Source organism: Fusarium solani (assembly GCF_023522795.1).
Source record: "Fusarium solani strain SB1 chromosome Unknown bctg00000009, whole genome shotgun sequence".
Classification (NCBI taxonomy): Eukaryota; Fungi; Ascomycota; class Sordariomycetes; order Hypocreales; family Nectriaceae; genus Fusarium; species Fusarium solani.
In genome coordinates this window covers 949862-961564 of record NW_027072144.1, presented here as the reverse complement: position 1 = coordinate 961564, position 11703 = coordinate 949862, and the positions used below count along the sequence as shown (strand labels likewise).

Genomic DNA, 11703 nt, shown 5'->3' with positions numbered 1-11703 from the left:
GTGAGGTCAAGGTCAATCACCTAGTCAGCAAAATCGTCCTTGAATTTCAGGTCGTTGAACACCGCGCGCCGGCTTCCGAGGTATGGCGTGAGACTTGTTGTCCTCTTCGCTATGCTGAAAGGATCGGATCCAGTTGCTTTGTAACCGAATTCTTCCAGTCTGTGCTGCTGTTTAAGGTGGTAAATGATACTGGTCGTGCTCTCACTAGCAAACAGCGCAGCATCGTGATGGCCACTAATATGGCAATACTTGCAGAGCCAAAACTTATTGTTCCCGTCTGTGGTAAGTTGTGCGCCGTGCCTGTAGATTGCCGAAGGCTGGGATTTGGAGTTGATGGCGCGCTTATGGGGCTGGCGGTATCGAATGGATGGTACTGGCTTCCTGTTGTAGCGGATTTTGTCCCAGTCGATAGGGAAAGAGCACTGAGAGGCGTCCGGCACGCCTCTTTCGTCAGAAAGCGTTGAAGGAGAGGGCTTATCATTGGGCACGTGGGTTTGAGTTGAGGTGGGGGAGCTAGGAGTGCTCGACTGGGCGGGACCGAGCGACTCAGAAGGAGTCCTAGGAGGGGTGGTTTTTTCGAGCCTTCCATGAGGCTTAAAGAATGGGCGCGAAGACATATTTGGTTTGTTCTTCAAGTTATTGGACCAAATCGGCAGCCTTGGCTTGACGGAAAGGTTTGAGGAGAAAGAAAAGGAGATCCTTCGGGGGCGTCATAAGCGCACCCATTTCATTTAAAGACTGGGCCAATCAGGGCACGCTGCCGTCCCAGCCTGCCCTATTAAGGTTAGACTTTCTTGGCCACTTTCCCAATCCGGTAACTTAGTCGAGTAACTTCAGGTTAACTCGAGTAAGCCAAAAAGGCTTGCTTGTGGTTGGTCGGAGGAGGTCTTACTTGTGGTTGGTTGTTACGTAATCAAGCAACCACAACCAAGCAAATCAAATAAGTTGGTTATTGCACACACTGCTGTGAACTGTTCTTCAGACCGAGGCTCCCCTTTGTAGTCAAATGGGGACGTTTTTTGCGTAGGAATGGAGGCAGATGCTGTTGCTTCTTCTAGTGCAGACGATCCATCTTGCGAGTGATAGCGTTTTCTCCTTTTCGCCGGTGGCGATCGCGAGCGTTGGGGGCCTTGACGCGTCCACGACGCACGTGAACCACGAGCGCGTTTCGGCAAATGGCGAGTGCGCCGACTGGTCTCATCGTTCATGTTTCTCGGGCGGTGCAGACGAATTTGATTGATTGGTTAGTTAGATAATTGGCGGATGAATCTGTGTGCAGTAGGTAGAGTAGAGACAAAAACGAACGTGTGAAGGCCAGCCGGCTGGTTGAGCAAGGCGAAGAACCACGAGAATGTCTGGAAGGAGAACCGGGATCAGCCGAAGCACCTCGGATGAATACTAATCCGCGGCGCCCCACTTCGATCTATCCTGATTGGTGGGGCAGGCATATCGTAACGGGTATGAATCGAATCTAAACTGCAACTCATGTAATAGTAAACCACCGCCTGGTCGGCATACGAGAGGGTATGGTCTTGTTTGTGAGGCCGTTTGCCCAAGGGGAGACTCTGGGAAGTCTGTGCTCAAGCTTGCTGTTCTGCCATGCATGCATCCGACAATGTTAGTAGAGCTCCTGAGGGCCCGTCTAGGAGGCTACAACGGCCTCCTTTTTCTGTTTGCACAGTGTTGATCCAGTATCGTCAATGTCAAACGGACGGGTGCATGTTGTATTGACAAAGTGATGCATCAAGTTCGGTGATAAATTGCAGTCTCGGAGACGACGGAGGTCCGCGGTGGCTGCGCTAGCACTCGGGTAACCCCTCGCAACGTAATAGGGCTCCACTTTAATTAGGCCCAGCTTCAAAACATGTCTGCGATGCAAATACCCACTCTTCGAAATCGATCCTCGCCACGACATCGATCCCACGCATCATGGATGGATCAAGGAGTGTAGAAGAGTTGACAAGACTCCTACGAGAAGCTGAGGAACGCGCCGAAAGGGAACAGCATCGCGCTGAGGAAGCGGAGAGAGAACGACGAGAGGAGCGACAACGCGCCGAGAGGGAACAGCAACGCGCCGAGAGGGAACAGCAACGCGCCGAGGAGGCGGAGAGAGAACGACAAGAGGAGCGACAACGTGCCGAAGTGTTAGAGGAACAAACACAACTGACGACACTTGAGGAGTACATCGCAGCCTGCCATACCTCCGTTTTCTCCCGATTTGCCATCGAAACAGATCCAAAACTGACCTCGAGGGGCTCCATCACAAATCCGCGTGACAAGTGGTGTCCCAAAAATCTGAGGCCATGGCCCGATTTCCTTGATCAACAGAAGCTCACCTTCGGTACACTCTACGATTCATTTCCTACCGACCGCCGCGTTTTCGAGAACCGAACTTTCCTGGCCGGCTTGGGAAACAGGATCTCTCAACGGCCGATAGCAGATGAGAAGACGCTCGAATATTTCCTGCATAATAGCGTGGAGGATCCGGTCAGAGCCATCATACAACAGCTCAAACTGGTGGAAGAGGTCAGAACGGCCTTTCAGATCGGAGATGGTGTTGTCTTTGAGAACCATCCCCATGCCCTCAGCGACGTCGCCGAGGAAGTCGTGGACAGGGAGACCCCAGCGACACCACCGCGGACGCCGGACCATCGAAGAGACCTCAACCAGCTGCGACCGGATCAAATCTGCGTCTATCGATCCGACAATACCCTGTCTTCCCGGCGCACCATGGTTTACGTTTCCGAGTATAAGCCGCCTCACAAGTTGACCGCTCCGCATCTTCGTCTCGGTCTCCGCGCCATGGACATCCACAAGGAAGTTGTGAACCGAAAGACGATCCCTACTTCTGTAGACCCTGACGCGCGTTTCCAGTACCACGCAGAGAAGCTGACGGCATCTGCCATCACGCAGACATACCATTACATGATTGAAAGTGGACTTGAATATGGGCTTTTGACTACTGGCGAGGCCATCGTGTTTCTCAAGATTGACTGGGACGAACCTGAGACGCTGTACTATCATCTAGCGGAGCCTGGTCCGGAGGTGTCAGCTCATCCAAACAACCTCCATATCTGTACGGCTGTCGGTCAATATCTTGCGTTCACCCTCATGGCTCTTGGTTCGCCAGGAGAACGACGGGAGAATGGGCAGGAAGAACGTCAAAAAGCTATGAAGAACTTGAAGACATGGGCCGAGGACTTCGAATCGACATTACGCTCTATTCCAGAAAATGAACGATCGGCGTCATCGGACTACTCACCTGGTCATGAACCTACCACCTACAAGGGCGTCGATCGGTCGCCGGCCTTGCCCCGCAGAAGGAAACGTCGAACCGCTAAGAGCCAGATTGGTGAGGGGTCGTTGAGGAAGGACGACAGGCGGGAACCATCTGATGACGAGTCGGCGCCCAAGCCACCGGACACGCCTACGCCAACCGGACGAAATACAAGACAAGGAACTAGGCGAAGCCAGCGACTGGCGCACCGGCCGCGCGGAGGGGGCGGTGAGCAGGGTCGGCAGTACTGTACGCAGAAATGCCTTCTCGGGATGGTTAAGGGAGGTTTTCTCGACCCAAAGTGCCCGAACGTGGCACTTCACTGCAAGAGCTGTGCTCCCGCCCGCGCACGTCATCCTGTCAACCATGAGGAATGGCTTCGCCTACTCTGGAAGCAGCTGGAACAGTCTCTTGATGACGGGATCAGGCCATTGGGGGAGGGTGGTGCGCGGGGTGTGCTCTTCCAAGTGACCCTACTTGCGCATGGCTACACCTTTGTCAGCAAGGGCACGGTGCGGGCTTTCATCAAAGATCTCGAGCACGAGGCTGCTGTTTACGAGCGTCTCAAGTCTATCCAAGGCGTCTACGTGCCTGTCTTCCTGGGTGCCATTGACCTCCGATCGATGAACAAGATTTACTACTATGACCATCGGGTCTACGTGGTGCACATGACATTTTTGTCCTGGGGAGGGTGCAGCATCGACAAAGCACAGAAAATTAGCGACATAAACAGATCACTCGAAAACGAGGCCAGTCGGTCCTTGAGAGCCATGCATCGAGAGGGCGTGATCCACAAAGATGTGCGACTTGCAAACATGTTATTCAATCCTGAGACCAACGGGGTTATGATGATCGACTTTGAACGGGCTTTGCTACTCGAGCCGCCTCGGCGTCCGTTGGCGCAGTTGGTGCCGAACAAGCGAGCGTGGAAGTCGGAGGCGATGGATGTCAAGAAGGTGACTGATGATTCAAGCAAGCGAAGTCGGTCACATCAAAGCTTTTCAGAGGATATTTGGTTGGCAAAGACGGCGTTCTTAGAGTGGAATACTCGCTATGGAATACAAGTTACGAGCACTCCTTGTTAGCAAATCTGAGAACAGCCGAAACGCATCATTTTCAGTCTATCGGGTAATTACAGCACCGTACAGTAACGTACTAATCAACTTTACCATCAATCACCCTTTGCACACATCTTCCTCTGGAATATTACGTGCGAATAATGCTTGCTCTTCTCACCTTCCTTGTCGACAATGATTGTTCTGCCCTACATTACATCAGACTTTCACGATCGATTTTCCTACGCAAGATGGTTTCGGTAATGCGATAAATCCATTATAACATTGCCGGATTGACCAGCAAAAGTGAACGCGCACTCCGCTTGTGTCTCGTACTGTTCTAGCGTATATCCTCACGATCGATCAGATGCCCGTACTTGTTTATACGTTCTTCGCACCAGCATTCCGGACACTGGTATGAGGACGAGTGCTTTTTGCTCCATGAGTCGACAATCGAGTCGTGACCTACCAGAATTCCAGAAGCGGACTCCCTACGGTAACGCTTTTCCACACCTTTCCAGTAGCTCTTCCGCTTGGGCCGATACCGATAACAATCGCAGCATGGCGCCAAAGATTTCTTGAAGCGACCGCGAGCGTCTAATGGTCGTACGGCATGTAGGAGTGCGAGCATTGCAGAGCAATTCAGGCGAGAAGCACGATGCTTGGATGTGCAGGGGATCATTGTGACTGTCATCGAGGAAATATTAAGCAGCCGCTTGCACGTGAGTGCCAGGAAGAGTTGGTCGACCGAGCCAGCATGCATAAAGATTTGAAGCAGCAGCTCATTCGGCAGCGCCAGGAGTCCTGATGACTGAGTTGCCTGTGGCTGTTCGAGAAGCTGCTTTACTCAGCAAAGAAGGTCAAACACTCTAAGACGCAGATGTAGCCTACTGTTTGTGGGATCTTGAATGCATTCCACTGGGTAGGAGCGTGCTCGCTCTCGCAATCCGCGAGGTCATAGGGCCACAGTCCGTACATTGTGAATGGCGAATGCGGAGTACCGGTAGTTACTGAGCGGGTTCTGGAAGATGTCGCTGCTGACGTGAGTCGTCCGCTGAACCTGCTAGCCAGACGGAAGTAAATAAACGAATAGATGATGAATAAACAAAGTAACCTAGTTAACGTGGGCTATTTACTTAGTTATGCCTGAAAGTCTGGATAAAGATTTCGTTGCAGTCCATGTGGCTCCTCATCTCAGACTTCTGCCCCGCAAAATTGCCAACTGTTGTCGTTGGTAACCCCGGCAACTGTAGCTGAATGCAGCGTTCTACATAAGTAAAGTAAGTAAATTTTTCAGGCTTACTTACTTACTAACGATATCCATACTTACTTGTCACTCCGAACTACTTACTTACTTTACTTACTTACTTGCAAGTAAAGTGGATCCATATACAATAGCCAATCATCTTTGATAAAGTGAAAAGGTTGCAGGTTATGTTAAAAGGTCTAAGTTACACATGTGTCGGAGAGGAGCACAGCTCCTTACATAGTATCCACATCCCAGCCATCAGCACATCGGACCATCTTAGTCATACGGTCTCAACAATCTTACAGCATCGTGTCCTGATGCCCCCTTGGTTTTGCCCAGGAAATCGCACCAGTGCGAGCCCAGTTTCTGAGGCATTGCAATGCCTCCACAGTTACCCAGTGCAGGGCGTTCCTTTGTGAAGATATGGTGAGCTTTGCGGCACTGAAAACACGTTCATTCTCGCTGGACATGGCTGAGATAGAAAGTAAGTCCATCGCCATATTGAATAACCGTGGGAACTGAGTCTTGCGGCCAAGCCACCATTGGAGCAATTGCTCTTCTTTGAAGTCTTCCTCTGGAACCATTTGTAGGTATAGGTTGATCTCATCCGGAGCTTCTTTCCTGGCCTTCTTGGGGAAATTTGCAGTGCGCAACAATAACTTTGATCCATGAAATGCCGGAGGGGAGTCTGGAGACACTGGTGCCTGATTACCTTGAGCATAGTGCCTATCAAAGTAATCTCTGAAGTCCCGAAGGATCGAGTCTACTTGGTTCGGTAGCCTAAGCTGCAGGAACCCAATGCCGTATCCTGGGTGTAATATCATAGCTGCCCAGTAAACAACGCTCCGCTCCATCAAATTCCGGTATTTGTCGAGCTTTGACATTGCATACTTGATCGAGTGTTGTATGAAATGTAGCCCATCGTCGGACAACTCGAAGGGCTCAGGATCTGGGTCGTTGTCTTCGAATTGTACCGAGATCTCTGCTTGGTATAGTGGAGAACTCGGTTCTCCGCTGGTAGTCGATTCCATGGTTGAATATCTGCCCCGGGTAGATACGCCAGTGTCCCGTTGCAGCCCTCCCTGTTGCTCTCTCTCTCTGCCATCAGTAGGCGCAGCAACTATGATACAATCAAGTACTGGCTCTTCGAGAGTGATCCTCGGCGCCCGATACGGCGCAGGGATAAGGTTGGAAGAATACCGCTGTCGCATTTCAGATAGATGGTCCTTCAAGAGATACATGGTGGGAAGTACCTCTGCAAATCTAGGAGTGCGACCCTCAAAGTGCTTGGTATACGTGAGGTAAGGCTGTAGGATTTCGATGATCTCGGCGAGTACTACCCAGTCTTCGCAGCTGAGAACGTCCTCGGCGGAGACCCTTTTTTCTTCCTTGGGGTCAAGAAGACTAAGCTTGCAAAAGACATCGATAATGCCCCGAAGTCTGAGCGCACGATGGACCATCAAATAGACAGAATTCCATCGCGTATCATTATCTGCCTTGACCATCAAGCCTTTGAGAGTGTCGTCGACAAACCATACTCCCAATTCGGCCATGATTGATTGGTCGATCTTGCCACTCGTGATGGATAGGAAAAGCTCCCTACGCTGAGGGTTTCTTCTGATCCAGTGGACCAGATTATGGAGTTTTCCAATAGGGCCTCTTTTTCTCCATTCACGGAGTAATTCGCGTTCTTTCTTCTGGTCTTTCTCCGCAATGTGACTGTCGAATATGTCACTAGAATCGCCCTCTAAGAAGGCCTTTGCCGATAGGTTGAGGATATGGCCAACACAGCGGATTCGCCGCTCGTCTTCCAAGCTTTCAAGCTCAGTAGGACTTGCCCGGGGATGGAACATCTTAAGCAAAGCCCGGACACAAGTATCGCATGGGTCAGCGTTATCTGCTGTGAAGAACCCGATCTTCTTTTCCAAGCCGTATTTCTGGATGACCTTAGCCATCAAGATGGCCTGATTTTCGCCACCGTGACTGCCAGAGAGCTTCTCTAAGCTGATAAGGCGGACTTGTGGTGTCCCGGCTATGTCAACATAGTATGCTATCACCGAAAGGATAGCAATACCATTAGGCGAAGTCCACATGTCAAAGGAGGTATGAACCTTGGATAAGGCTTTATTCATCTCATCCTTTAACATCCTCCTGTGTTCTTCGAATTCTTGTAAGATCCACCTTCTTACGGTGTTTCCCGACGTCGGCAGAACTTCGATAACAAACTCGTCATCTAGGAAGGCAAGAAGCTGTCGAAATAGCTTGTGTTCAACGCCGTGAAGGGGGATATTGGCATCCGTAATCCAGCCGAGAAGAAGTCGCTTGAAGATGTCTGCTCTACTCTCAACGATCAGCGGCCTTCTTTTGGCGGCCCGCTTTTGCATATCAAGGACCGATACAGAGGATGACGGAGCCGGAGATGTTCTATTCGACGATTCGGGCTCTGAATCAGGACCGTTGTCGTGTGCAGTAGATGCCTTATATATATGATGGTCGTTGTTCAAGTGGTAGATCGGGGAGGTAGTTGCCTTAGCCTCCAATATCTTAACCTGGTTCCGTGCGTCACATAGACCACAAACCCAGTATCGGCCGCCTGCTGTACCGTCGTCGCTAAGCCTGATGACGTATTTGCCGTACCGAAGGATCCACGAAAGGCTTCTCCTTCGCTTTTTGTGTATCCAGTCCTCTAGGACATATCGGAGACCGTCGATGTATAGCGAAGGGAGTGAAGAAGGTTGAGCGACGTCGAGATGCTCAGGCCGAACGGTCGCCAGTTGGCTTGCTACGCTTCTCGTGCGCCGAAGGTTCGAAAGGGCACTATTGCCAGCCACGGACTGGGTCGTCTCGAAGGAGGAGGAAGAGGATGTTCCCGCAATGGATTCTTTGTCAGGCATCTCGAAAATAGAGCGAAATACGGTATCCAGGTTCGGGGGTATCAGCTGCGTCACTGCACGGTCGCGTTGCTGCAGCAGATTGTTGCGCGATAAGGACCAACTATGGGAGGGAATCCTGTCAGACAATTGGCTCTACAGGGATCAGAGATGGCACCAGTTAATTGATGAGAAATATCTTGGGAATAAAAGAAATTGAATAACTAGCCATGTGTGCAGGTATGACTATTTAAGCTCATGTCGTTAGGATTGGAGCCCTTGATGCGACAAGCCGGATGTGAAACCGGATACATGACCCCAACGTATTATACGTATGGGCCGCGTTTCACATCTGGTCGCACGGCGCTTGCGGTTTTGCCCCACTTACTTGGATCTTACTTACTTACTTGCTTCTTGGAGGCTTTACTTACTTACTTGGCTGCCGGGCTTACTTACTTACTTATTACTTACTTACTTGGTTACTTACTTGCAATTACTTTACTTATGTCGAACGCTGGATAAGGACACACCGCGATTTTTCAATGCTCAGTCGACATCTTCAGCACAAGCCCATCTTTACAAGTTGGCGGTCCTTCCCTTTTCCTGGGTATTACTAACAGTTCCAGAGCTCACAGGATCACCGAGACCTTCGAATCGGGTTCATCTGACGATTCGTCGGTCCTCGATCTTCAAAGAAGCGCATCCAGGAAACGGCCAGCTCCTTCTTCCTTCGTTCTTCCCCGAGCGAAGATGGCACGGATCAGAGAGCTCTCAGTTGGCTATATTGTTGATTCTAATCTCCCCTTTACTACCTTCGAGAGTACCTACCTACAAGAGCTATTCCGTCAGCTAGACCCTGATCTTTATATCCAGGTGCCCTGGGGTCGAACTGCAGCTAAGAAAGATCTAGAGGATATACTCTCTTTAAAGAAAGCGGCCGTCAAGGAGGAACTCGACAAGGCTATTACCTAGGTACATATCAGCTTCGATCTCTGGACCTCTCCAAACAGACTAGCATTCATTTCGATCTTTGGTCACTATATTGATCAGAGCAACTTATACCAAAGCCGGCTGCTGGCTTTCAGGAGGCAGATCGGGTCTCACGCCGGCGAGAATATCGCATACACTATAAGGAATGTCGTCCGTGATTGGGGGATCGATTCGAAGCTTGGGGTCTCGATCTGTGATAATGCGACCAGCAACGATGTTTGCTTGCGAAGCCTCTACACAACTCTCGATGCTTCGATGACTCGAGCGGATACGGAGGCACGAAGGATGCGATGTTTCGGGCATATTCTAAACCTTGTTGCCCAAGCTTTCCTCTATGGCGATGATGCAGCTCCTTTCGAACTTCAATCTGAGGTTTATGGCATGCTGGAGCGGGTTGAAGAAGACCTCGAACACCGGCGAGCTAAGGGTCCAGTTGGGAAGCTTCATAATATCGTCAGGTTCATCCGAGCCTCCCCGCAACGCACCGAAGCATTCAAAGCACATGCCAGGGAGCAGGAGGAGGCGGACATATATAAGCTTGCAGAAGAATCAACGGCCGAGCTTGAAGTCATACAGAACAACGCTACGAGATGGAATTCGACCTATATGATGATCGAACGCGCCTTGATCAAGCAGTCTGGGCTCAATAGCTTCATTCAAGAGCTAGGGCTGGAAGCAGACGCCTCAAGAAGGGTTCCTACAGCTAACATCCTGACCTCTGATGACTGGAAGGTCCTCAGGGAAGTTAGTCATATCTTGGAGCCGATCTATAATATGACGATGAGAACACAGGGATGGGGTACAAGCGGGGGTCACGGCCGGCTCTGGGAGGCCATGACAGGGATGGAGTTTATTCTGGAACATCTCGAAGACTGGAGGGTTCTCTACGAGGATGAAACTGCTCATCTAGCTGCGGAAGTAAGGCATACGATCCAGGGAGAGGAGCCCGAACCAGCTACGGGTGTGAAATCAACATCTGCGCGACCATCAGCAGTCGGACAAACCCGAGAGCGACCCTCACGCCAGCCACGACTACCATCACGACTTCAGGGGTATGAGATCACGCCGTTACGCCGCCGCCGCGAAACAGCTCTTCCGGCCCATCCACTTGCCAGCCCACAGTTTAATGAAGATGCCCTCCCTGCACATTCTCGAGAGGACTACCTAGAGGGCGATGCTCGTTCCGTGAGCAATATTGCTAGTATGGAGGGCCAAGAGCGTGCAAGTATTAGGGCAAGCATCAATAATGCTTGGATTAAGCTTAACGAGTACTACATTCTCCTCGGGCGATCGCCTCTGTTTGCGGCCTCTGTTGTTCTAAATCCGGACCTTGGCCTCCGGTGGCTTGAGACTAACTGTTGGAATAATTGGGAGCTTCCCCCTCACTTCAGGGTCACATCACAAAGTCCTAGATTGAAAGTTGAAAGTCCTAGATGGAATCGCATGGGATATAAACCCCTAGGGAGCTCTCACCATGACAATAACAATAACAACCTTGATTTTACCAATCACACCCAGCATCACTGCGCAATTCAACAACACTAACTGGACCTCCCCGGAGCAGCTACAATGGCTTCGGGATGCAAAGGATGGCATCAAAGGCTACTTTGAGCGTTGGTACTCAAACGACGATGATGCCTCTGAGGAGAGTGTTTTCGCCACGCCCTCGTTAACGCCCCGACCTGAGCAAAGCAGGTTTGAGCAGTGGGTAAAAAGCCGACAGCCTAAGCTCTCAGCAACAGGCAGTGAGCTTGAATGATACTACAGGCTTGAGCCGGAGCAGGTGAATGACCCTATTCAGTGGTGGATTGATCATAGGAACGCTTTCCCGCGTTTAAGCAGATTTGCATTGGACGTCCTTGCTATTCCGGCCATGGCAACTGACTGTGAGAGAGCATTCAGTCTTGCGAAGCTTACAGTCACCTCACAGCGGCATTCCTTGCTTGGATCGAGCATTGAGTCGGTCCAATTACTGAAGAACTGGATCAGGGGAGGGCGTGTTACTCTAGGGGGCCTATGCTTGAGCAACAAGGCCAGTTAGAACCTCGGGCAGGATCCTGAGGATGGGGATAGCTTCACGTGACCTATGATATATCAGATATCTATCAATCAATCAATCAGATCAGATATAGAGGGCAAATTATCAGTTCAGATCAGATTTGGGTCCTGATCTGATTTGATTGATCTGACGGCAGCCCTGCTGCTAACACGGCGTAATGGATCCGGCAAAAGACGACTCGAAGGCTCGGGGGCTGTATTCAG

The 11703-nt window shown here is 50.8% G+C and overlaps 5 protein-coding genes across 5 annotated transcripts; 2 read left to right on the top strand and 3 right to left on the bottom strand.

Moving 5' to 3' along the window:
- Positions 1–20: 20 nt before the first annotated feature.
- Positions 21–617, bottom strand: MRS44_013365 (uncharacterized protein; the record flags this gene model as incomplete). The annotated part of the gene is made up of 1 exon (XM_065616841.1): positions 21–617. One exon carries the CDS (start codon positions 615–617, stop codon positions 21–23), a length of 597 nt encoding a protein of 198 aa, XP_065472913.1.
- A 1312-nt stretch (positions 618–1929) lies between these two features.
- Positions 1930–4362, top strand: MRS44_013364 (uncharacterized protein; the record flags this gene model as incomplete). Its single annotated transcript, XM_065616840.1, has 1 exon — positions 1930–4362. One exon carries the CDS (start codon positions 1930–1932, stop codon positions 4360–4362), a length of 2433 nt encoding a protein of 810 aa, XP_065472912.1.
- Positions 4363–4672: 310 nt separating this feature from the next.
- Positions 4673–5310, bottom strand: MRS44_013363 (uncharacterized protein; the record flags this gene model as incomplete). Its single annotated transcript, XM_065616839.1, has 2 exons — positions 4673–5170; positions 5224–5310. 2 exons carry the CDS (start codon positions 5308–5310, stop codon positions 4673–4675), a joined length of 585 nt encoding a protein of 194 aa, XP_065472911.1.
- A 570-nt stretch (positions 5311–5880) lies between these two features.
- MRS44_013362 (uncharacterized protein) lies at positions 5881–8475 on the bottom strand (the record flags this gene model as incomplete). Its single annotated transcript, XM_065616838.1, has 1 exon — positions 5881–8475. One exon carries the CDS (start codon positions 8473–8475, stop codon positions 5881–5883), a length of 2595 nt encoding a protein of 864 aa, XP_065472910.1.
- Positions 8476–9696: 1221 nt separating this feature from the next.
- MRS44_013361 (uncharacterized protein) lies at positions 9697–11200 on the top strand (the record flags this gene model as incomplete). The annotated part of the gene is made up of 3 exons (XM_065616837.1): positions 9697–10185; positions 10234–10781; positions 10960–11200. 3 exons carry the CDS (start codon positions 9697–9699, stop codon positions 11198–11200), a joined length of 1278 nt encoding a protein of 425 aa, XP_065472909.1.
- Between the last annotated feature and the right edge of the window lie 503 nt (positions 11201–11703).